The sequence below is a fragment of the Elephas maximus genome, chromosome 1 (assembly GCF_024166365.1).
Source record: "Elephas maximus indicus isolate mEleMax1 chromosome 1, mEleMax1 primary haplotype, whole genome shotgun sequence".
Classification (NCBI taxonomy): Eukaryota; Metazoa; Chordata; class Mammalia; order Proboscidea; family Elephantidae; genus Elephas; species Elephas maximus.
Genome location: NC_064819.1, coordinates 215,007,052 through 215,033,799, shown reverse-complemented (window position 1 = coordinate 215,033,799; position 26,748 = coordinate 215,007,052). Strand labels below are relative to the sequence as shown.

At 39.9% G+C, this 26,748-nt stretch overlaps 1 protein-coding gene across 10 annotated transcripts in view; it reads right to left on the bottom strand.

The window, feature by feature from the left end:
* UTRN (utrophin) overlaps positions 1-26,748 on the bottom strand; it is a 610,574-nt gene that overhangs the window by 445,696 nt on the left and 138,130 nt on the right. For all 10 annotated transcript variants that reach the window (XM_049902936.1, XM_049902887.1, XM_049902897.1 and 7 more), the window contains 9 exons: positions 19,061-19,153; positions 17,263-17,340; positions 16,827-16,919; positions 14,543-14,715; positions 14,056-14,171; positions 13,227-13,387; positions 3,022-3,225; positions 2,163-2,344; positions 1,305-1,455 (listed from right to left, as the gene is read on the bottom strand). In XM_049902936.1, coding sequence (XP_049758893.1) covers positions 1,305-1,455; positions 2,163-2,344; positions 3,022-3,225; positions 13,227-13,387; positions 14,056-14,171; positions 14,543-14,715; positions 16,827-16,919; positions 17,263-17,340; positions 19,061-19,153 — 1,251 coding nt within the window. The remainder of the gene's footprint in view (positions 1-1,304; positions 1,456-2,162; positions 2,345-3,021; positions 3,226-13,226; positions 13,388-14,055; positions 14,172-14,542; positions 14,716-16,826; positions 16,920-17,262; positions 17,341-19,060; positions 19,154-26,748) is intronic.

The window sequence follows — 26,748 nt, the reverse complement described above, 5'->3', positions numbered from 1 at the left end:
AAAGTCCAGAGCTGAGATATATACAGTGTCAGAGATCACCTTGCCTTGTGCAGAATGGGAAAAAGTGAGAAATAAGTAGAGTGCTATATGACAGAAGCTATATGTAACATATATACACATATATAACATACACATAAATATACATAACATAGATACACACATATACATGTACATATACACATATATACATATATGTGTGTATATATACGTGTGTGTATATATATATATATAAAGCCCTGGTGGCACAGTGGTTAAAGAGCTCGGCTACTAACCAAAAGGACAGCAGTTCAAATCCAGCAACCACTCCTTGGAAACCCTATGGGGCAGTTCTACTCTGTCCTACAAGGACACTACAAGTCAGAATCGACTCAACGGCAACAGGTTTGGTTTTTTTGGTTCTTTTATATATACATACGTGTGTGTGTGTGTGTGTGTGTGTGTGTATACATATATATGATGTAATTGATTTAAACACTACCAATAGTGCTGTTAAACACCTCTCAAGTTGTGTTTAATGTATCCCTAAAGCTTTATTTAGTAGTCCCTGGGTGGCACAAACTGTTAAGCATTCAACTATTAGCCAAAAGGTTGGAGGTTCAAACCCACCCAGAGGTGCCTTAGAAGACAGGCCCGGTGATTGCTCCTGCAAGGTCATAACCTTGAAAACCCTATGGAGCAGTTCTATTCAGACATACAAAGAGTCACCATGAGTCCATTAGTTTGACTCAAAGCAAACTAATAACAACAAAGCATTATTTATAGGCTATCCAGACATTTCATCGAAATTCATCAACTTGCAAAGAAGATATTTTATTCTCCTGCTCCTTACTTTCAATATGGAGCTATACCCTAAACAAGTGACCAAATTACACTGTCCATCAAATTTTGCTTCCTCAACTAGTGCCTGAAGCTTTCCTGGCTTAAAGAAGCACCAATAGCTTTCCTGAAAGCACAAGGTGCAGGTAAAACTCAGGGTTTGCTTCTTCACTCACATGCCGCGTCGATGCCAGCACACTAAAGTTCCTGACCATTTACAGGTCCAAGACAACCCTGGAGAATCTATGAAAGCTATGTACTTTCATAAGGAAAACTGGCCACATCCATATACTGTTACCTGCACTTTCATCCCTAGCTCAGAAAAGCCACATACATGGCCATGAACTTCCCCCTAGGAGCTGCTGAGAACAAGAGGACACGGAAGAACCATCCCACCTCTTCATGGATGATAGAAGCCATCGGCCCCTAAGAATGCAGCTTCTTTTTCATATTTGATAAGGTACAAAAGAAATATGAGACAGATTTACTTTATGTTCTTCTAGCAGCTTCTGTACGGACTGTAAGTCATCTTCCAGGGGGCAAGCTTCCATCTTCTGGATGCGTTCTTCTGTGAGGGTCAGCCAGGCAGACAGCTGCTGCAGCTGCTTCCTCTGTAGCTCCATCAGCACATCATGCAGCCTGCCCATGGGGGAAGACAACATTATTTACACCAGCGTCTGTGCCTTTTCCAAAGCAAATCGATACTCCAGGCGCCAAAATAATGGGGGAAGGGAATAGAGCCTTGTCTTCCCATTTCAACTTGCATTTCACCTTTAAACGTGGCAGCCAAGGGGGGACTTTTATTTCTTCATAATGGAACCAGTTAAATGCATTCAAAGAATACAAATAAACAGACCCGTTATTCATATCAGAATCATTGTTTCTCCAATCAGGAATTCCTGTTAAAAAATAGGTGGAAATTGCAATGGAACGCAGTTGGCTCCTTCATGCACAATACATGAAATAAAATGATCCGTGGGAAAAAAACCGCTTCAAAAAGTGCTAGCAGGGGTTCTAGCTCCAGGCTACTACGTAGTCCTGTTCTCAGACCCAGTTTATGGTTAGCCAATTTTAATACGGCAAATAGATAACTGTACATACGGAATGTCTTGTCCCTTTTTACCAATTTCTACATTTCAACTTTCACCTTCGGTTTGGTTCACATATTAAAGGGGAAATAAAGATCATACAAAATCCCAACGATGTGACAAAAAGAAAAGCATCAAACTTCTACAAGGTAAGTTTGCTCATTATCTTGTTTTCACAGTCATGCAGACTTTTACTGGAGCTCCCCTGTATAACGCAGTCTATGGAATAAAGTGCTCCCTTCTTTGCTTTCCACGCACCGGGACTGTCTGTCCATACTCTCCACCCTGAGTGCCTCCCATCTCGCATTCAGCAAGGTCATTTGCTCCTGAATCTCAAACTCCTCTTCGTCTGTCAGAGTTCCCTGGGTGATCAGCTGGTTTCCCGCCTGCAGGACACTGCCCACACTGCTCTGGTGTGCAGTCAGCTCCATCATAAATGCCTGCAAGGGGGGCATTATCAGATCGTGAGTGTGGTATTAATGGGTAAATACAATAAATAAAATGCCATGCTCACACAAGAGGAATTTTTTTTTAAATATTACCATTTTCTATTATTTTTAAAACAAAGCAACAAATAAGATCTGTCGACACACCGATACCAAAAAAAAACTGCCTGGTCACAAAGAAGGCTCCATATAGTTAAGTTCACTATCCTGCAACAAAATACATCCACAATATAGTAAAGAATTTTCATCATAAAAAAATCATACAGGAACATGGAGTATGACATTTGTTTAATGACACAATGAATAAAACTAATCGCTTACTGGTTAAGACTCAAAACCTTGAGATCTAGTATACTGGTGAGTCATTTTCTTTTTTAACTGTAACAAAACACTTCAGAAGTGAGCTGCACTATGTGTTGACTTTGGTCAGTGGCTCTATAAAACACACACAAGTTATGGTAAGATTAGAATCCGAAATCTAATTCCAATACACAGTTCATCACCCACTCCAATTTTAAAACAAGGCCCTATTTAAATATCACAAATTCTAAAATATGCCCAGACCTTTCCAGGGAGCGTAATTCAGTCAAGAACAAACAGCAGGGTAAATTCTCTGCATTAAGGCACAGGCACCACCGGTGGAACCCCGCTCATCAACAACAGATACTTACTTCATGGGTTGCAAACTGGTCTTTGACTTCTTCGACATCATCAGAAATGTCACCCTGCTCCTGGAAGGTATCCTCAGCAGACAGTAACCAGGTCAGCACTTCCTCCAGTGCTATCTGATAGCTGTCCAGATCCATGTCGGCCTCGGTGACAGTGCTGGGGGTTTCAGCTCGGGGACTCTCACGCTCCTCCTCCGGCGCTGCACTCTATAAACACAAAGCCAAGAAAAACTCACAGGCTCCGTGAAGACAAGAAAAGTGTTTGACAAAGGCACACCGTATGGAGAACCCTAAGGCAGGCATTATTGTGTCTTAGACATTAGTCTGATTCACAGGAGTCCTGCGGGCCACGCACTGCATTGTTGTCATTGGGTGCTACTGGATCAATTTCGACTCACAAAGACTCCATGTGACAGAGCAAGACCGCCCCACAGGGTTTTCTAGGCTGTAATCTTCGCCAGGGCAGACTGTCAGGTCTTTCACAGAGTCGCTGGGCGCATTAAAACCACCAACCTTTTGTTTCACAGCCAAGCACTTAACTTTTGCACCACCAGGGCTGCGCTAGGGTGGCAAAGGTAAGGGCACTGGTGGTCCAGTGGTAAAATTCTCGCTTTTCATACCAGAGACCCAGGTTCTATCCCCTGCCAATGCACCTTATGTGCACCCTCCATCTGTCTTGCTCATTCCTCTGATGCTGAACAAGTTTCATCAGAGCTTCTAGACAGTCAGACTAGGAAGGAAAGCCTGGCCATCTATTTCTGAAAATCTGCCAGTGAAAACCCTATGGACCAAAACTGTCTGATCTGCAACTGATCACGGTGATGGCACAGCACTCAGCAGCAATTCATTCCATTGCACGTGGGGTGGCCATGTGTCAGGGTCTGACTTCACAGCGGCTAACAACAATACAATGGCATAAAGTACAAAAGCAGCATGTACTCATGAATTCTGTACTCAAGGAGATTCTAAGATAGCTGGGAACAGAAAACAGCCCCCGTAGATCACTTCTGAACAAAAATAAAATGGCTGTTAGCAAGGTTATAAATCCCGTGGTTCCAACAAAAGATGCTATTTGTGCTCACAAAGGGCTAGAACAGTGAGGGAAGTGTCATAGAGGACCTGGAACACACTGAAGGATGCACGCAGTTTAAAGAAGCAGAGCTGGAGATTAGAACTCTGCTTTGACCCCTGCTTAATTTTTTTTTTTAAACTGTTTCTACTGGATTGCAATTTGGCATTGCATTTTAGATGCTAAAAGACAGCCATACAAACAGGCTGTTGTGCTGATGGTGTTTTCTTGAAGTGATTGCCCTAGAGTTTTATTTCCTCGTCCTTTTTTATAAGATCCATAGAATAAATTTACTTCAAGCTCTTTCTACTCAATGGAAGTATTTTCTTTTATACTTTGGAATCTTATAACCAAATCAACCATCTTTCCCTTTCAAAGCAAAATTTCTTTAAAATTTGCCTCTAGGCTATCTCTACTTTCTCACCCCTCTCCAAAGAGTTTAAAAAGGATGTTTCAAGCATACAGAAATGTACAGATTATTATTTTTTAAATGCTCATACATTTAACAGCTATAGTATGTGAAGGCTGTCTCTCACCCTGACCTAGCCTGTACCCATCACTCAACTGAAAGGCTTTTTGCCTTTTCCAAGGTCACCAGTAAGCTTCCCACTGAAAAATCTATTTTCTAGCCTCATCTTAAAGGTGACTGTGTAATTTACTGACAAACTGGAACACTTTTAAGAACTACTATTAATAACCGTGTTAGGACAACAGACATAAACCAGAACTGTCCTGAGCAAACCCAGAGACTGGTCACCCTACCTTTCTCACTTAACCTCTCAGCAGTATCCCACATGGCTGGCCACTCCACCACTTTTAGCAAGTTTGCCTATTTCAATAATACCACATTCTCCTGGTTTTCCTATTACCTCAATAGCAGCTGCCAACCTGTTAATAATGAATCTCCTCAAAGTTAAGTCTTGGGCTCCCTTTTCTTCTTTCTATATGCTTTGCCTAAGTGACCTCATCTATTCTTGACGGAGGTAGAGCAGCAGCCATATCCTACAGACTTTCAACTTTATATTTCCAGTCACAAACCCTTTTCTCAACTCCAAACTCCTATATCCAATCACCGTAATATCTCCAAGTCAATTTCTCATACATATATCAAACCAAGTCCAGGTTTGAACCCTTATTTTTCCCCAAATCTGCTCCTCCCCAAGCTTCCCCATCTCAGTAAATGGCACCTCCAGGCACCTAATTACTCCAGCTAAAAACCCAGAGCCAGCCTTGGTCTCTCTCTGTCCTTCACCTCCCACATTTAATGTATAGGCAAGTCCTACCTTCAAAATTTATCATAAGTCCTTCCAGACCTTTCAACCTCGACCACCAGGAATGACTCTCACCTGGACTACTACACTAGCCTGCTAACAGGTGTCTTCACGTCCTCGTTTGCCCACCCATACTCCTAACTCCACAATCTATTTTTCACACAGTAGCCAGACTAACCTTTGGAAAATGGAATCATATCATAAGACTTTTCTGCTTAAAGCCTTCCAGTGCTTTCCCCATGTTCTTTAAGATTTAATTTAAAATTGTTCTCATCATCAAGATAACATAATTATCTGTGAAACAGATAACAAGAAAGTGTGTGTGTGTGTGTGTGTGTGTAGTATTGAGTTTTGACAGGTTTATCAGAGAAGACTTCTCTAAAAAAGTTCCATTGAAACTGAGGAAGGATGGGAAGCTTGCCAAGCATATAGGGGGTGGAGGAGCAGTTCGGAGGGAGAAGCTCACATGTACAACGACCTTGGAGAAGAAGAAAATGTCCACTAGGACAGCAGTGCAAGTGCCTGAAATGAACATGGGTAGGGTCTTGTAAACTACAAGGCAGCTGGAACAGAAAACACAAAAGACATTCCAAAGGAAGACTCAAACGGACCTGCCAAACTGAAAAATTAAGATAGCGAGAGTACGTTTGAAACACTGGGTAATTAAGAGAACTGATGAACCAAAGACAGAAAAAGGGAAAAGAGTTAAGCTCTAGACTTAAAATCCTGACACTTATGGAGCTAAAATAACACTGGAGATAATTTAGTACCAAACCTCTATATTATAAATGACGACAACTGAGGTCTAGGAAAGTTAGGAACCAGCCAACGATGACTTAGTTAGGCACCAGCATCTATGAGGGGAGAGAGGAAAGGCATTATCTAAATGCAAATGTTCAGGAGGTATTAGCTGAAACAGATGAAGAGACTTTCAACTAATAGGTATTTACAGAGAAATGCAGGAATCACCTGCTGAATACCTAATGCTATAAGGCATATGTCTGTAGAAAGCAGGCTGGCTATTAGGGTTCATCAGAGAGTGGTAGATGGCAAGCTATGGCAAAAAATAGATGATTAAAACTTGATCCCATTTTATTTCTTCAATTAACTTAATTCAGCCTCTAAGGCACTAATGAAAGCATGCAAAAGAAGAGGTTAGCATTCATACATTTGCTCTTAATCAAACAGCAAATGGTTTCTATAATTCTTATCCCACCACCCTTGCCCTAAACAGAAGTGATTATATTTTTTTACACATTATGAAAGGCAATGAAGTCTCCTTTCTTGTTTTGTTTCTTTTTTAAGAATGGCCTTAACTATAAGAAGATATCCCATCTTTCTAAGATTCTAACAAAAACAAAGAAATGATTCTAAAACCAAGAGGTAAAACCTAGAAGGTTATCTGAGCTACCCAAACGGTGTATCACAATGGAGGATAATAACTGCACCGCAGATGCTTCCCCGCAATTTTTCAGGCAATTGTAAGACGCTAGGGCTCAGCATCACTTGATTTTTAAAACTACTAAAAAGAATCCTAGGTTCACACTGGTACCCCATCTGTCGCTCTATTTCTTTAAGTTTCTTCTTTTCCTATAAATCATATTATTTTTGAAAAGGGGAAAATAAAAGGATTGGCTCTGGCGGGGCAAATGGTTATGCGCTCAGCTGCTAAACAAAAGATGGGCGGTTCAAACCCACACAGCAGCTCCAAAGGAGAAAGACCTAACAAACTTCTTCCATAAAGAGGACAGCCAAGAAAGCCCCATGAGGCAGTTCTACGATGTCACTTGGGGTCGCTATGAGTCGAAATTGACTCACCAACACATACCAACAACAACCTACTAAATAAAGAAAATCTATTTAATAGGCAGTTCTCTAAACCACAGAGAAAAAAAAAAAAGATGTTACGCCAGTTTAAGACTGTTATCAATATATGGAAATTAAATAACATTTTTAAAAAGGAATTTGTAGTATGAGAATAAATGACAATGCCAAAACAAGCTGAGGGGAAAAACTGTAAGAACGATGGCTGCCACTTACTGAATGCTTATTAGTATCATTTCAGGCACTTTAAAAGTCACTATCTTTATAAAATAACGAGCCTTGGTGGCACAGTGGTTCAAAACCACCAGTGGCTCCATAGAACAAAGACATGGCAGTCTGTTTGCATAGAGATTTACAGCCTTGAAAACACTATGCGCTATGGGGTAGCTATGAGTCGAAATCAACCAAATGGCAGTGGGTTTGGTTTTTCTGGTTTATCTTTATAAAACAAGTGGTTTTACCCATGTTTTACAGACAACACTGTGGTTCAGAAGCTTACTAACCAACCCAAAGAGAGGAGTTACAAAGCTGAAATTTAACTCCGAAGTCCAGGCTTTCTGCCTCTCTAAAATGTATTTCCTATAACTTTGAAATCCATGTGCATCTCTTCTTGCAGCTAAAGAAAGGATCTTGGAAGGTGATGGAAAACAGGTGAAAAGAAAATGATTTGTTTCTCTTAACCAAGTACCATAATTACAAGCTACTGGCTCAAAAATAAATAAGTGACCCTCATGACTAGCAGAGCATGAGTGGCAGGAGACACGCTCACTTTGACATCAGCCAAGTGTCAGGCGACTGCTTAGTGATACTTAGGAAGTATAAGAAGCAGCATGGTTGTACTAACCACAAGTATAAATTGAAAAAGTACACAAAACCTCAAAATCCATGCTATAGATCAAAACAATTTCTACTCCTCACCCCAAAATAATAATAGTGATACAGTGAAGAATTCATGACCAGGCTACAGGACCTGGTCAACTGCCTACATCAACTCTCCTGTTTTGTGCCACTCAGCTGTATGCTGGAGCTGGCTCCCATGCCCAAGTGAAATATTTGGGAATTTTCTGAACCACTATCTTTGACAGTCTAAAATTTGGCCATGGTGAGAGTATCTATACCAAAAACACCATCAAATAATACAAATCAAATTTTGGGTTTTGTTTTTTGTTTGTTTGTTTGTTTGTTTTTTGGGGAGCTGGTTTACCAGCACACCACTGGGTGCTGGCACTATGGTAAAGCACTTGACTGCTAAGCGAAAGGTCAGCAGTTTGAACTCACCAGCAGCTCCGTGGTAAGGAAGACATGGCCAGATTCTGCTCCAGGAAAGATTACAGCCTAGGAATCCCTATGGGGCAGTTCTACTCTGTCACGTGGGGTTACTATGAGTCAATCAACTCGACGGCACAAACAAGGCCACCACCACCAAGAATAAAAGACACCAGTTAAAGTTCTACCTGAAGAAAGGACTGTAAAACCAGTTTTCACCTGCCGCTAACTCAACCTACACCCCACTTCTACATGCCCTGCCCAAGACCAGAATTTAAAAGTGGTACTGCTTTTAGGTTTTTTACATATTTTGGGGTTTCTAATGAACTGGAAGGATGCTTTCCCCCACCATGATACCAAAACAAATGTCAAGAGCAGCAACACAGCATAAACATTAAGTCCCTGTGAGGTAATGGTATTGGGGGTGGGGAAGGATATATGCTGCAGGGTCTGCAATTAACTGTTACTCAGCACTATCGTAACATGTACACATGTTGCAGTGATAGCCTATGAGGAGGCTTATCTCAAGCTGAACAGCAGAATACTCACAGTAATGAAGGATCAAAATATGTATGTGCATTTATGGCATACCCACCACACATCTGTCAGTTTGTTGTACTGTGATGGCTCTCGTATCGCTGTAATACTGGAAGCTTTGCCACTAGTACTTCACATACCAGCAGGGTCACCTTTAATGGACAGGTTTCAGTGGAGTTTCCAGAATAAGACAGGCTAGGAAGAAGGATCTGGAGGTCTACTTATGAAAAAATGGCCACTGAAAACCTTATGAATAGCAGCAGAACACTGTCTGATACAGTGCTGGAAAATGAGCCCCTCAGATTGGAAGGTACTCAACATAGGACTGGCGAAGAGCTGCCTCCTCAGAGTAGAGGTGACCTTAACAACATAGATGGAGTCAAGTTTTTAGGGCGTTAATTTGCTGAGACAACATGACTCAAAATAAGAAGAAATAGTTGCAAACGTGCACTAATAACTAGAATGTGGAATGTATGAAGTAAAAATCTAGGAAAATTAGAAGTCGCCAAAAATGAAATAAAATGCATAAAGATCAATATCCTAGGCATTAATTAGTGAGCTGAAACAGAGTGGTATTGGCCATTTTGAGTTAGACAATCATATGGTCTACCATGCTGGGAATGACAAATTGAAGAAGAACGGCATCGTGTTCATTGTCAGAAAGAACATTTCAACAACTATCCTAAAGTACAATACTGTCAGTGATAGGATGATACCCATATGCCTACAAGGAAGACCTGTTAATTCAAATATTACTCAAATTTATGCACTAATCACTGAGGCCAAAGATGAAGAAACTGAAGATTTTTACTAACTTCTGCAGTCTAAAATTGATCAAATGTGCAATCAGGATGCATTGATCATTACTGGTGATTGGAACGAACACAAAAGTTGGAAACAAAGAAGAAGGATCAGTAGCTGGAAGATACAGCCTTGGTGATAGAAATGACGCCAAAGATGACATGACTAAATTTTGCAAGACCAATGACTTCTTCATTGCAAATACCTTTTTCAACAACATAAACAGCAACTATGCATTTGGACCTCACCAGGTGAATACAGAGGAATCAAATCGACTACATCTCTGGAAAGAGACAATGGAGAAGCTCAATAACATCAGTCAGAATATGGTCGGGGCCAAACAGATCATCAACTGCTCATATACAAGTTAAAGTTGAAGCTGAAGAAAATTATAACAAGTCCACAAGAGCCAAAACACATCCTTGAGTATATCCCATCTGAATTTAGGGACCATCTCAAGAATAAATTTGATACATTGAAGACTGATAAAACCAAAGATCAGAAGAGCTGTGGAACGAAATCAACGACATGAAGAAAGCAAGAGGTCATTAAAAAGACAGGAAAGAAAGACTAAAATGGATGTTAGAAAAGACACTGAAACTTGCTTTTGAACATAAGAGTTGCTAACACAAAAGGAAGAAATGATAAAAGGGCTGAACAGAAGATTTCAAAGGGTGGCTCAAGAAGACAAAGTAAAATATTATAATGAGATGTGCAAAGAACTGGAGTTAGGAAACCAAAAGGGGAGAACACACTCAGTATTTTTCAAGCTGAAAAAACTGAAGAAAAAATTCAAGCCTCAAGTTGCAATACTGAAGGATTCTATGGGGAAAATATTGAATGACAAAGGAAGCGTCTAAAGGAGATGGAAGAAATACAGAGTCATTGTAGAATTGGTCGACATTCAACCATTCCAGGAGCTAGCATATGATCAAGAACCAAGGGTGTTGAGGGGAGAAGTTCATGCTTCACTAAAGGCACTGGTGAAAAACAAGGCTCCAAAAATTGATGCAGTACCAATGGAAATGTCTCAACAGATACAGGCAGCACCGGAGGTGCTCACTCATCTATGCCAAGAAATTTGGAGGACAGCTTCCTGACCAACCGACTAGAAGAGATCCGTATCTGTGCCCATTCCTAAGAAAAGTGATGCAACAGAATGCTGGAAATTATCAAACAATATCATTAATATCACACACAAGTAAAATTATGCTGCAAATCATTCAAAGGCAGTTGCGACAGTACATCAAGAGGGAACTGCCAGAAATTTAAGCCAGATTCAGAAGAGGACGTGGAACAAGGAATATCACTGCTGATGTCAGATGGATCTTGGCGGAAAGCAGAGAAGACCAGAAAGACGTTTACTTGTGTTCTACTGACTATGCAAAGGAATTCCACTGTGTGGATCATAACAAATTATGGATAACATTTCAAAGAATGGGAATTCCAGAACACTTAATTGTACTCATGAGGGTACTCCATGGTTTAAAGTCAAGAAAGGTGTGCGTCAGGGCTGTATCCTTTCACCATACTTAAATCAATCTGTGGGAACCCTGGTGGTTGACTTATGGCTGCTAACCGAAAGGTTGGCAGCCAGAATCCACCAGACACTCCTTAGAAACTCTATGGGGCAGTTCTACTCTGTCCTGTAGGGTTGCTATGAGTTGGAATTGACTCAACAGCAACAGGTTTATTCAGTCTGTATGCTGAGCAAATAGAGAAGCTGGACTATAGGAAGAATGGGGCATCAGAACTGGAGGAAGACTCATTAACAACCTGCAAATGACACAACCTTGCTTGCTGAAAGTGAAGAGTACTCGAGGACTTCCTGATGAAGATCAAAAACTACAGCCTTCAATATGGATTACACCTCAACAGAAAGACAACAAAAATCCTCACAATTGGACCAATAAGCAATATCATAATAAACAGAGAAAATATTGAAGTTATCAAATATTTCTTTTTTTTTGGATCCACAATCAAAGTCCATGGAAGCAGCAGTCAAAAAATTAAACGATGTATTACATTTGGGCAAATCTGCTGCAAGAGGTCTCTTTAAAGTGTTAAAAAGCAAAGATGTCACATGAGAACTAAGGTGCACCTGACCCAAGCCATGGTATTTTCAATCGCCTCATATGCATGCAAAAGCTGGACAATGAATAACGAAGAGCGAAGAATTATTAACGCCTTTGAATTATGGTAGTGGCGAAGAATAGTGAATACGCCGTGGACTGCCAGAAGAACCAACAAATCTATTTTGGAAGAAGTACAGCCGGACTGCTTCGTGGGAGCAAGAATGGCGAGACTTCATCTTATGTACTTTGGATATGTTATCAGGAGAGACCAGTCCCTGCTGAAGAACATCATGCTTAGTAAAGTAGAGGGTCAGAAAAAATGAGGAAGACCCTCCACAAGATGGAATGACACAGTGGTTACAACAATGGGCTCAAGCATAACAGCAATTGTGAAGATGGCATAGGACTGGGCAGCTTTCTTCCATTGTATGTAGGGTCACTATAAGTTGGCACCTAACAACAACAGTGTAAACCCATGGCATCTAATCTTAGTTTCTATTTTGATACAGTTATAAACTGTTTAAGTTGAAGGCAATCAAAGACTCTCAGAAATGGAAGGAAGGCTAAAGGTCATCCAGTCTAGGTAATAAAGCTGTAGTCTGTGATAAATTCTTCTCCATTCCACAGGGAAATAAGGACAATATAGGAAGGTACATGTTAAGCCCAAGTTATTCACTGTGTTTCATTCAAGATAATTTTAAATGTTTTTGCTGGGAATAATTATTATTTATATATTGTTAATGGTCTGTGAAATGCAAGTGTCTGGAAGCACTAACATTGTCCAACGATGCTCGAATCCTCTCTCCCACAGCCATTCCTCCATGTTCTTCCACACTACAAGTGACAGGGAGCCTCTCTAGGCCACTCATTGTAACGTCAGGTAACCATGATTGCTGGAAAGCCTTTACTTTTATCTGTCTCTCTAGACGTTTCACTGTAGGAAATATAATGGCCAGTCTCAAAAATGAGGGAAACAGAACCCTTAACCACCTTTCCTAAAATCGCTGTGCACAAGTCTGCCTAACTCCAGAGCCCTTGCTCTCTCTTGTCAGTATCTCCAAGTTAACCAAAGAAAGACCAACAGCTTTAGGCCCTAACTCCACTCTTGTTGTTGTATGAAACTATGTATTTTTCTTCTTAATTCAGTCAAGTCACTGTTTTCTATCACTTCATGTGAAGGCATGCTAATCGATAAACTGAACTTCTAATACTAATGTAAGCTGAGAAACTAATATGTTCTCATTCAAAGTAAAAACGCTCTAAAAGGGAATTTATCTAGCTAAAAGGGATTTTAACCTAAATAGTACCTAAGAGAACACAAATATGACAAGTCAAACATTTTAATAAAAATTCATGAAAACTTACCTGAATATTAATTTCTCCTTCTTCACATTCCTTCTTATATTTCCTTGGAAGTGTTTCTACTTCACGGATATCATCTATAGTAACTTGCTGAGGTAGCACCTCAAACAAAGATGTTAAATACATAATTATGGATTTCTTGTCAGGAAGCTGAACAGCAACGTCTGAAAGTGGAAGGAAATAAGAACCAGCTTAAATTAGATGCCCAAAATATGTGAACTGATCGATATTAGACATAAAATTATTCTCCTCAGTACCCATAAACAATACCTAATACGTAATCTTTGCAGTACCATAGCTCAGGAAATTTCTGTTTCATATAATAATATACGACACAAAGGCACAGCAGAGTATTCTGGTACCATAAAAGCTACCCCAAAATGCTCAAAGATAAGCTACCATATGTTACCATTTAAGATAATGACAGGCTTTATTCATACCATGAAAACAAGTCTAGTACTCAACCCTACAACATCTGCAACTAGTATTCATAACACAGGCAATAAACTCACACAAAAATTCAGTTTAATGAAGTAAACCAAATATTGAATTGTTTATCTAATGATTGTATTTCCCTAAAAATTTTAATCTTACTCTAATAAAGATGAACTATTCTCCAATAATACAACTAAATTTCTCCCTGAAGAATCCTATCAATTGCTACATATAAAAGATAACTAATAACTTGTCTGCAAGAAAATGGCTTCCACATAACACTCCTCAATCCTCTTAATTAATTTTGAAAAGGAAAAAAAAAAAAAAAAAACCCACCACTTTTCAAGTGATCAAAATTACAAAGGAAAAAAAGTTGCAATTAAATATTGAGCAATACCTTCAGGATCTAACAGCTTTTCAATTCCCAAATAAGTCTGAGCCTTGCTGAAGGCATGTTCAAGTCTCTCAATTGGGGACATTTTAACAACTCTGTCCCAGCTGAAGAGGTCAGGTCTGGTACCACCAGGCAAATAAAATGCAACGAGGATGAGATATGTGGGAAAAAAGCAGTCATTGTTATCATTAATACATTTCATTATTTAGATTTTTTTTTATTTTTGAATTAAAGAAAAGGTTCATCTTTTAAGTTATAACTCAAAGCCTTGTCCAATATATGCTATTTAAAAATAACTTACAAAGATGAAAACAACAGGTAACCCATTCAAAGCCTCCTAGAAATAAAAACTTTAATACTTCGGTAGAGCATTTGCAAGGGTGGAAGTGGTGGGGACTGGGAAGGGCTTTTAGAGAAGAGAAAAGGAATAGGGACAGAGAAGAGACACAAATTTGTAAAACCTACTTCTAAGTAGAATAAAATGGCTCACTTGTGTCGGTGAAGCACGGCATTAAAGGCGAGTCCGTCTGTCCAGCTTGTGGTGAAGTTAAGGACGTTGACCTGGCCGTAGGGCCTGGTGGACTGGCGCACCCAGCTCAGCAGAATCTTCTCACTGTTTGTCTGCTGCAGGTCTGACATGATATCTTTCATGACATCTTTTACCTATTTAAGAGAAACCATGTCAGCCTATTAAATCAATAAAGTTACCTGAATCAAGTCCTTGAATAAAGAATATTACATTAATTAACCGTTATGGGTCAGGTAACTGGCACTCATTCTATTTCTGTATTTTCCCTTAAAAACTAGAAAGAAAATATTTTTATTATTTTGGGAAACTAGGATTTAGAGGTGATTTTACGTATCTTTATGTACTACTATATTTTCTACAGTTGAAACAATACTTGTATTATTTTTGGTTATAATGAACATTACTTTTGTCACCACATAAAAGGTAGTATCTTAATACTATACATTTAAACAACGCACTAAGCGTAACGATTTTGAGGATGGCACAGGACCTGGCAATGTTTCCTTCTGTTGTACACAGGGTCTCTATGAGTTGGAACCAACTCAACGGCACCTAACAACAACAACAACACACATTTAAAAGATCTTTTAAATAGGAAGAGAACCCAATTTCTACTGTCTATAAGAATGATGGAGACAAATCCTGACTGACAACAAAATCAAAGCATGAAATAACTTTCAGATGACAGTAAGAGTTATCATCTAGAACCAATGTATTTTAATTAATATTCCAAAGTAGCAGGAACTAACATATTTTAATTAATATTCCAAAGTAGCACATACGTTTTAAGGAAGTACTCAAAGAATGATGCAGGCGTATGAAAAAAAAACACAGGAGCCAACTTAAAGGGGCTCCTACTGGACAAATCTAGGATAATCTGAGCATCAAAAAATGACAGTAAAAAAATATAACTTACTAAGTAAGTCTACACTGATATATATATATAGATACATGAACAGACAGACAAGACAAGAGACAAGGGAGGGGTCTTCCTTTAAGTAGAAAGCCAGGTAATAAATGCAGAAGGAATGGTGAAATTAGAAAATCACTATTTGCCAACCACATAATAATGGATCCAAGTGAAAATTACAAATGGATGCTAAAACTAAGGGATAAAAGTTGGATAAGTAACTGAATATTTACACAATCTCAAAGTATATCCCCACAAGATAGTGTTTACTAACTAAGGGCAGTCACTTGTGAACCTGGCTGATAACCACCTTAACCAAATGCTAAAAGCTGACACTGTCAGAAACAGAACTAATGGACAGACATGCCTCCTGATATGGCGCACTAAGAAGAACACATCACTTCTGTGGAATCCCCGCCAGAACTGAACAGCCTGAACTTAATCCTAGGGGCACATCGGCCAAACCCACACAGAGGAACATTCTACAAAATAGCCAGCCTTCAGTTAACTGGTCTCTTCAAAAACGTGACCGTGGATTTTCTTGCTATGAAGGATATACGGTTTCGTGTGTCAGAATCGACTCAACGGCAATGTATTTGGTTTCTGGGTTTGGTATGAAGGATGTTACAGGACAAGTGACAATGTCACCATAATAGCTATAGATTACATAACTGTACTGTTTCAATGTTATTTTCCTGACATTGACAGCTATATATTTTATGTTATCATGACATAACATAGCAATTATCATTTTATCTAATAATTAGAAAATACACTATTATATATGAGGATATATGTTTTATATTTGGAAACCCTGGTGGTGTAGTGGTTAAGTGCTACGGCTGCTAACCAAAGGGTTGGCAGTTCGAATCCACCAGGCGCTCCTTGGAAACTCTGTGGGGCAGTTCTACTCTGTCCTATAGGGTCGCTATGAGTCAGAATCAACTCGACAGCACTGGACTTGGTTTTTTTGTTGGTTTAGGTTTTATATTATATTAAAGTTTTATTGTGGTTATATAAGAAAATTCCTTATTTTTAGAAAAATTCCTTAGTTTCGGGGAACGCACATTGAACTATTTAGGCAGAGACAGGGCATAGAAATATAGAGAAGTGTTTACATTTGGGAAATCTGAGTGAAGGGTCTAGGAATTCTTTGAATTATTCTTGTAACTTTTGAATATGCCTGAAAATATGTCAGTTGTTTTAAATTGAATATTTTTTTAAAAAGTAGATACTTTTTTCCTATGCCAGGAAAATAGAGCAGTTTGTCAGCCTTTTCCATTCCAAATGACGTATTTTCAATTTCTATTAAAAAGTGACTCAAAATGTTCCCACCTGCCAGTGTAAAATGATGCTCCAAAGTAATCCCAAAGTCAGTTTGTGATTTCCATCTACGATGTCGGTTCCTCCTATATTCACTAAGTCCACCTATTAGAATGAAAAATGCCTTTGAAGATGATCTCTCCACAGAAGACCAGATCTTCACTTTAGCAGGCCGAGCCAACAATATAAGTAAATGATAAGAGATACTTCACTTTAGAGAATTAAAGTAAAATTTAATCTTGGAAATTTATAATTTACACAATAGATCAATGAAGTAATCAGAAAAAGCACATGACTACACATTCTTTCACTCATAGAAAAGGTTCAATACATCTGAGAAATGTTTCTAAAAATCACTTGATGCCAGTGCAAAGAGCAAGTGGCTGGTGTCCAGATAAATAATGTCCATGACCCAGCAGAACCCCGAAAGTCACATTCACGAACTTACATTGTTCTGATGTAAAACCTGCAGCACTCTGTTGACATTATTTAAAGCATGCACCCTTGTGGAGCCACGTTCCTTTGGCTGGAAAAGAAGATACAAAAACAAATAAAACAGATTTTCCCTTCACAGGTCTGGTAAATGCTGACACGGAATTGTATACATAACAGCAAGCTCAGGGTGCAAGCCCCGACTGTGCCAGGGGCCCTGGCTGATTTCTCAGGCCACCTTGGAGGTTGGAGTTTACAAATTCCTCAACTAAGAACATCTGGAGACCCCGGTTCTCTATCTTGCCTGAAGTTGACAGAGTTAAGTGCTGAAAGGTTGGCAGTTGAAACCCACCCTGAGGCACCTCTACCAAATGGCCACTCCCATGAAAACCCTGAAACACATGGGCTAAGCCTGAGTCAGAACGAACTCCACAGCAGCTGATCTGGTTTTCTTTTTTTTTTTTTTGGTAACACTGGAGTCTCCTAGGGAACTTCAAAAATACCAATGCCTATGTTCCGTTCCATCCCCCAAAAGACTGTGATTTAACTGGTATGGGGTGTGGTCTGGGCTTTCCAATTTTTTAAAGAGTTCCGGTAATTCTAATATGCAGACAAGTTTGGGAACCACTGCTTTAGGAACACAGCTTCTTTTATCTAAATTGGTCCAGCCGCAGGAAGATTTAGGAAAAGTGTGTCACCCCCATAATGCAGTAGTGTGGACAGAGAAGGGAGGCGCTGTCACCAGTTCCAGGAGTGCTACAAGAGCCCATAGGGATGGTAAGAATTGCCACCTTGGGAAAGGTGATCTGGGCAGCATCTTTCTGCCTCACTGGCCAGGCCATCCTATCTGAGAAAGGGATCAATTTCTCTCACAAGTGCCTACCCACCATCTGGAAAACAAATGGGATAGCATAACGCCCACACTTTGGTGAGAAAGGAATCCATCTGCCTTTTGCATTAATTCAGCCTCTGGAGGTATTTCTGTGTGAGTATAAAGTGCCTTACACATAAAGTCATAGGGTTGAATTTGATGAAGAAACAAATACTGAAAACCTGAATAAAAATAAATCTCATAGTTTTAAACAACTTTCTTTTTTTTAAATATTTGTTAAACAATGCTTAAATGCATTTATCTCTGTTATTCCCTACTGTTAAAAGCTCTATGCCTATTTTACATATCCATCCTTCTTTCTCTTTCTCAGCCTGGGCTGTCTCAGAGAAATGAGATTTGAGGTAGTTTTATCTTTGATTAAAATAGAGCCCTCAACCAGACTTACTGGTCTGAGAGAAACTGGAAAAACCCTGAGAGTATGTCCCCCGGACACCCTTTTAACTCAGTACTGAAATCACTCCTGAGGTTCACCCTTCTGCCCAAGATTAGACAGGCCCATAAAACAAACAATAATACACATAGCTCAACCATGTATACGAGACGAAAGTGGCACACCAACCCAGCGCACGGACGAGAAGGCAGGAGGGTACAGGAAAGCTGGTAATGACAAACTCAAGGTCGAGGAGGGGAGAGTGTTGACATGTCATGGGGTGGCAACCAATGTCACAAAACAATATGTGTATTAATTGTTTAATGCGAAACTAATTTGCTCTGTAAACTTTCATCTAAAGCTCAATTTTAAAAAAAATAGAGCCCTCAAGAAAGCCTAAATATTGTGCTATCAAGGAATTGGTTAAAATAGGTATCTTTTCAATTTTTCTATTTCAACTTTCATATTTTAAGTACCCATAGTGGGTCTTTAAGTACCAGTAATGAACAGTAACAGTCTGCTGGCCTAGTTCTTAAAGATGGCTCCTCTCACCAGTGATATTCCTGTGAGGCCTTCTAGAAGATCCAACAGCTTCCTTCCATCTTTGAGGTCTGTGAACATATCACTGATAGGCGGCTTTCCACTCTATAAAAGAAAAAGTAAAATCTGGGTTACTTCAGCAGTAAAAATTCCAAATATAATTGGCAAATAAATGAGTGGTTTTATTTTTTCCTGTTAAAAAGTTCTGAATGTTCTACGGACTCTTTAAGTTTTCCTTGTACAGAAAGAACAAGTACAGAGAATTTTGAAATCTCTGTACTTGTTCTTTCCGTACAAGGAAAACTTGAATTATGTTTGAAAAACATTTTCTTTTTTTAATTGAGAAGTAATACTTTGCATTATTTCTTAGAAAGGGAGCAAAAACAAGCTATGGTTAATTTAATAAGCCTTTACAATGGTATACGTTCCTGAGAAAGGAATGATAAAGAGACACATTAAAAATGTATAAAGGAGCACACAGTCGCCAGGTGCAAAGGTCCCCTCAGTGTGTGGGTTCTATCCCATTACAGCACTTTATGGTATGACAAAGTCTCTCAGAATATCCATTATGGGGCAGGTCATTTTGTCACCAAGTTCACATCTCAGGTGCTAAGGTGATGATTTCTGGCCATTTATTTCTTAATAATTAAGATACTTTTGGCTCTGTGATTCTAAGTCCAGTACGGGTCCAGTATCTTGACAAGCAAGGCTTATAAAAACCAAAATCTAATCTATTGTCATCCAGTTAATTCTGACTCACAGCAACCCTAGAGGACAGAGTAGAACTGCCCCATAGGGCTTCCAAGGATACAATCTTGCAGTGGTTAAGAGCAATTTCTGCTAACCAAAAGGGCAGCAGTTCGAATCCACTAGCCACTCCTTGGGAATCTTATGGGGCATTTCTCTTTGTCCTCTAGGGTCGCTATGAGTCAGAATCAACTCGACGGCAACGGGTGTTTAACCTTTGTGAGAACGGGCCACCATGTCTTTCTCCCTAGAGCAGCTGGTGGGTTTGAACTACCAAACTTTCATTTAGCAACCAAGTGCTTAACCACTGCACCCCTAGGGCTCCTTACAAGGCTTATATAAAAAAAAAAAAAAAAATCTACTGCCATCGAGTCAATTCCGACTCAGTGACCCTATAGGACAAAGTAGAACTGACCCATAGGGTTTCCAAAAAGCTGCTAACAGATTAGAACTGCGGACCTTTTGGCTCTTAATTACTGCGCCACCGGGGCTCCGCAAGGCTTATAAAATTCCTAAATTCTTGTCCCTGACTAATGAATAGCATCAATCTCCACTGATGAAGATACTCTGGTGTTAGATACCAGGAAATCCCACTCCGTTCAGTTTGGCCAGATCCCTCTCTGCATGTACAATGGTAGATTCTCTGAAACAGGGCGATCACCTTGCAAAGAATCAGGAAGCCTGTTTTAAAGCCAGGTCAACCACTAACTAGCTGGTGAACCTGGATCAACCATCAACCTCTTTCTAAATCACATTTTATTGTGAAGATAAAAATAACATATTATGTGAAAATGTCCAGAAAATGATAATGCACAATGTAACAACTGGTGCAAATGGTTTGCAATTAGCTGCTAACCTAAAGATTGGCAGTTTAAATCTACCCAGCAGCTCCACAGGTAAGAGGCCTGGAGAACCGCATCCGTAAAGGTTACAGCCAAGAAAATCCTATGGTACAGTTCTACTCTGTAACACACGCAGTTGCCATGAGTTGGGGTCCAACTGAAAGGCAGCTGACAACAACAGTAATGTAAAAACTACACAAATTAATATATATAAACCCATTGCCATCCAGTCGATTCCAACTCATAGTGACCCTATAGGACAGAGCAGAACTGCCCCACAGGGTTTCCACGGAGCCGCTGGTGGATTCAAACTGCCAACCTTTAGGTTAATAGCTGAGCTCTTAACCACTATGTCACCAGGGCTTATATACATACCATATAAAACAAAATTTTATTCAAAGCTTGAAAAAGAAAAGAGGGAGGAAGCCAACCAGAAGTTTCCTAAAACCTTGCATTATCCCTTTTTCTGATTTCCTACCTGTTTTTCATTAACTATACTGTTCTGTCAACTAATGATTTATACCATGTGTCTTTTCCATAGCTCATACACTACAAATGAGAGAAAGTATGGTAAAGTTTTCAACACAGAACCAGTAAAGAGAAACCAAAAAAACCAAACCCACTGCCATCGAGTGGATTCCAACTCATAGCGACTCCATAGGGTTTTCAAGGCTATAAATTTCTATAGAAGCAGAGTACCACGTCTTTCTCCCGCAGAGGCACTGGTGGTTTTGAACCGCTGACCTTTTGGTTAGGAGTAGATCACTTTAACTGCCGCACCATCAGGGCTCTCAGTAAACTGGAACGTATTTGAATTTCAAACAAAGCTGCTTTTCTATTCCCAGCTGACATTTTCATGAGCCTTGACGGTGTCAGGGACACACAGATTATCTCGATCACAATAACCGTTTTACGTGAGGCAGGAGACACCCTTAAAGGCAGAACTTCAGAGAGCAGAGCAAGGGGAAATGTCCCACACATTCAAGGCTTCCTAACCAATACTGGTAAAAGCAAAGGGTGGAAGTGCCCCTTACCACCTGGCTACCTTTGAGCCTCCTCCCTCAACTAACCAAAATGCAGTTCAGCAAATCTACCAGCAAATAACCAGATTCCCTTTCAGGGAGAGTTGAACAACCCTGGTCTTAGACACAGAGAAGATACAAGGATGTAAGTAAAGTTCACAGGAGAAAAAAAAAAAAATATGAGCCTATCTAGACACAGACAGGATCTTAGGGGAAAAATGAGCCTATCTAGACACAGGCAGCCCCTCAACTCATGGTGACCCACAGACCATTGTAATCCATAGCATTTTCACTGACTCATTTTTCAGAAGTAGACTGCCAGGACTTTCTTCCTAGCCCCATCTTAGTCTGGAAGCTCCGCTGAAATCTGTTCGGCATCACTGACTGGTAAGTGGTGGTTGTGCTTGAGGTGCACTGGCCGGGAATTGAACCCGGGTCTCCCGCATGGAAGGCAAGAATTCTACCACTGAACTACCACCCCCTTATTTCACATATAATAATTACATACATGCATAATCAGAGCAGCATACAGTCCTTTACTCTCCGTTTTCCAAAATAAAAGATCATAATATAAAATAAACATATCTGTCCATATTACAAGTCGTTATGAATGCCCATCAATTACCTTATCCTTAAACAAGAAACCTTTTACTAGCCAGATAACTCTGTGCAAGTCACTTAACCTTTCTGTGTCTATTTGTTCATGTGTTCAAAACTAGGATGGCAGATGTTCAATAAATGGTAAATATTATCGTTCATCTCACAACTTTTGCGTTTTCTGCTGTCAGAAAAATGCCATAAAATGTCAACAATATCTGGGAGGGCTGATAAGACAAAAAAGCACTCCTTTCATCACAGGCAAGAATGTAAACGCAGGCTCTGAACCTGAGTACAAATTAGTTTCAATTCATAGAGAAAAAGCTTCCAAATCCCCAATTCAGGAACCTGATGACCTGTGGGGACATATCCTATTCAGAAACAGCTGGCACACACTACAAAAGCACACCTTGTGTCTGGGAATACCCATGAGACCAGACGAAACTCAGCAGCAAACTCACGGGATTCATCCCTAGGCCCTACTTATGCTCAATGGTAAAGAGGGTCATTTCAGAGGCAGCATTTTTTATGAACGAAACACTCATTTCCTCTCTCTCTCATCTAGCTTACTCATTTGTTTACTGAACAACAAGTATGAGAAAGGCCCCCATGGAACATCCTACTGAATACAAAGATGACTGAGACATAGTTCTGCCCTTCCAGAAGTTAATCACTCATCCAAGGGTAACCACTGCACTTGGCTCCAAAATCTTACAAACAAAACACGCACCCACACTCAACACATATGGCCAAAATCACTACAAAATACTGTACATTCCTGACTAATGCAACGCAGGAACATCCCACCTATGAATGAGAAGCAGCAGCCAATGTCAAGGAGTAAGTCTCACCTAGAACCCTGGAGCGCAATAAGGGTTCCACAAGTATGGTAATTAAGTGTTTTCTGCAGGGGTTGGCAAACTTCTAGTGTTAAGGGGTCAGGCAGTCAAGCGTTTCGGTTTTGTGGGCCAGGTGGTCTCTGCTGCAACTATTGGACTCTGTCGCTGAAACGTGAACGTAGCCACAGGCTATAAAACAATGAACGAGCGTGGCCGTGTTCCTATAAAACTTTATTTGTGGACACTGAAATGTGAATTTCATACAATTTTCATGGGTAAGAAATATTATTCTTCTTTTGATTTTTTTCAACCATCTTAAAATGTAAAAACCATTTAGTTCACAGGCGATAAAAAAACAGGCAGTAGAAGTATGAGATGTTCTTAGACATAGTAACAGCAAGCACTTATTACATGCCAAGTATGTTCTAAGATATCTAGAGAGATTTAGATGTACTAAAAAAAAAAAAAGTATTTGTTATTTCCTTATAATAATATTTTAAGTGTGAGTTTATAGAAAGGAAACTGAGACCGTTAGGTGAGATGACAAGTGAGAGGCAAAACCAGGATCTGATACCAGAAAACCTGGTTACAAATCCATGTTTGCAATGACTGTGCTATATTGCCACTGGAATTATGAGGGCACAGGCCTGCAACATACAGGGAAGAAAATATTTATTCACTGGGCGGGGAGAGGGAGCATAGTTAATGATTTCCCAAAGACTGCAACAACAGATGCACCACATAAAAATTAATTCGAAATGAAAGCTTCTCCGAGGACCAAGTTTTAAAACATGTCTAACAAACTCGTATCACAGGCTCAACACACGTGATCCACCCTAATGAGCAGTTTAGAAATGTCAGAAGTCATCTTTTAATAAAATTGAAAGCTGATTCATCTTCATAGTTAACCTCGCATTTATATATTTAACTGTTATTTGCAGAGGCTTTTTTGACAGAGAGAATACAGTTTAATTATTCAATGGCACAAATATTTGGTGAATACCTCCTTTGTGCTTAGCCCTGCAGAAATGCCAAGTTCAAGTCACCCTCCTCATTTCAAGAGAGGGTTTCCATAGTTTTCCAATAAACAGAAAATAGTACAAATGAACAGTCTTGAACTTGGAGCGCACATAAGCCTTGGCTCACATTTAACCTTTAAAAAGAAAAAAAGGCAACATGTTATGCGTACAGATAACAGATGCTACAGTCTTAGTGTGACCAGCTTCAGTTGTTCCCTCCTCTCATCCTCTTCTCCCCAGTACTTCTTTCCAGTCTCTTAATGCCAGTTATCCACCACCCGTATGTCAGTTTGTCATATTGTGGTGACTTGAGTGTTGCTATGATGCTAGAAGCTATGCTCCAGTATTTAATGCCAGCAGGGTCACCCATGGTAGACATGTTTCAACAGAGCTTCCAGACTAAGACAGATGTGATGGTTAAGACTGTGTGACAACTTGACTGGGCCATGATTCTCAGTGTTTATATGTAATCACTCTCATGATAGGATCCGCTATGAGTAGCCAATCAGTTGAAAGGGTTTTTCCTCGGGCACGTGGCCTGCGTCCAAATATAAGCAGACGTTCTGGCTTTGGCCTGCTCTGATCCTGCAGCTGGCTCCTGTTCATCTGACCTATGGTTCTTGGGACTTGAGCCGGCAGCTTACCTGCCGAACTTGGGATTCGTCAATCTTTACAGCCTGTAAGCAAGAGCCCTGCTCTCCAACCTGTTAATCTTGGGTTCACCAGCCCCTGTTGCTACGTGAATCAGGAGAAGCCTCTATCCTGATCTACACACTTGGGATGTTCCAGCCTCTATAACCTTGTGAGCCATTTTCTTGATATAAATCTATTTTATACACTTTACTGTTTTGCTTCTCTAGAGAACCCAGCCTAAGAAAACAGATTAGGAATAAAGGCCTGGAAATCTACTTCCAAAAATGAGCCAATGAAAACCCTATGAATCACAACAGAATACTGTCTGATATACCGCTGGAAGATGGTTGGAGGTGCTCAAAATACACAGTGGTCGCAAGAACAACGATCATGAAGATGGCGCAGGACTGGGCAACCTTTCATTCTCTTGTGCATGGAGACACCATGAGTTGGAACCAACTCAATGGCAACTAAATAACAGCAATGCCAGTGCTAATCCCACCATCATGAACAGAAGGGCCAGCATCAAGACCTGCAGCCCCGTGTCATAACACTGAAGCAAACTCTTATCACAATGCATGGGAAGAAGGCAGGAGTCTGTCAGAGAACAGGTCTGCAGACATCTACATTTAATAACCTGACAGTGAAGTAAACGTGACGGGTGACAATCAGACCAGGAGAATGTCAGCCATCTCTACAGGCTGAAGGGGGCAGTAAGAGCTCAGTTCTAGCGAAGTGAGGCCATGCAGGAATTCAGGTCCACTGTTGGCAGAACTTCTAGTTTTTTCTAAAAGAACGTAGAAATCTGACTTTCTATGTATAATCTCCTGATATATGCAATTTCCTAAAACCCTGTGCCAGACAAACAAATCTTGTCTACAGGCATACCAGGTCATAGGGTAACTGATTAACAATGTTTTCATAAAGTACAACCACATATAGATGAGTCAACAGTAAGCTCCTCAAGGAATTGACTAACTCTGTGAAAAGGCCACAAACACACACGCATGTTGCACACACACACAGACTATTGAATATGATTAATTGCAAAATATTACCTTCTATACTTATAGTGGACTAATAAATGATAAATGAAGAAGAAATTAAAGTTGTCAATAATTTCATTCTACTTGGATCAATAATCAATATTCATGGAAGCAGAAGTCAAGAAATCAAACAACATATTGTATTGGACAAATCAGCTGCAAAAAATATCTTTAAAGTTTTTAAAAGCAAAGATGTTACACATTGATAACTAAGGAGCACCTAACCCAAGCCATGGCATTTTCAATCACCTCATATGAATACAAAAACTGGACAATGAAACATGAAGACAGAAGAATTGATGTATTTGACCTATGGCGCTGATGTTATTATGTTAGGTGCCACCTGGTTAGCTCCCACTGATAGCGACCCTACGTACAACAGAAGGAAACACCGCCTGGTCCTATGTCATCCTTACAATCACTGCTATGTTTGAACCCATTGTTGCAGCCACTGTGTTAATCCATCTCATTGAGGCTCTTCCTCTTTTTCACTAACCCTCTACTTTAACAAGCATAGCATCCTTCTCCAGGGACTGGTCCCTCCTGATAACATGTCCAAAGTATGTGAGATGAAGTCTCACCATCTTCACTTCTATCTGGCTGCCCTTCTTCCAAGGCAGGTTTGTTCATTCTTCTAGCAGTCCATGGTATATTCAATATTCTTTGCCAACACCATAATTCAAAGGTATCAATTCTTTGGTTTTCCTGATTCATTGTCCAGCTTTTGCATGCATCTGAGGCCGCTGAAAATACAATGGCTTGGGTCAGGGACACATTAGTCCGCAAAGTGACATCTTTGCTTTTTAATACTTTAAAGAGGTCTTTTGCAGCAGATTTGCCCAAGGCAATACTTCACCTGATTTCTTGACTGCCGATTCCATGGGCACTGATTATGGATCTAAGCAAAACTAAATCCTTGACAATTTCAATCTTTTCTCCATTTATCATGATGTTG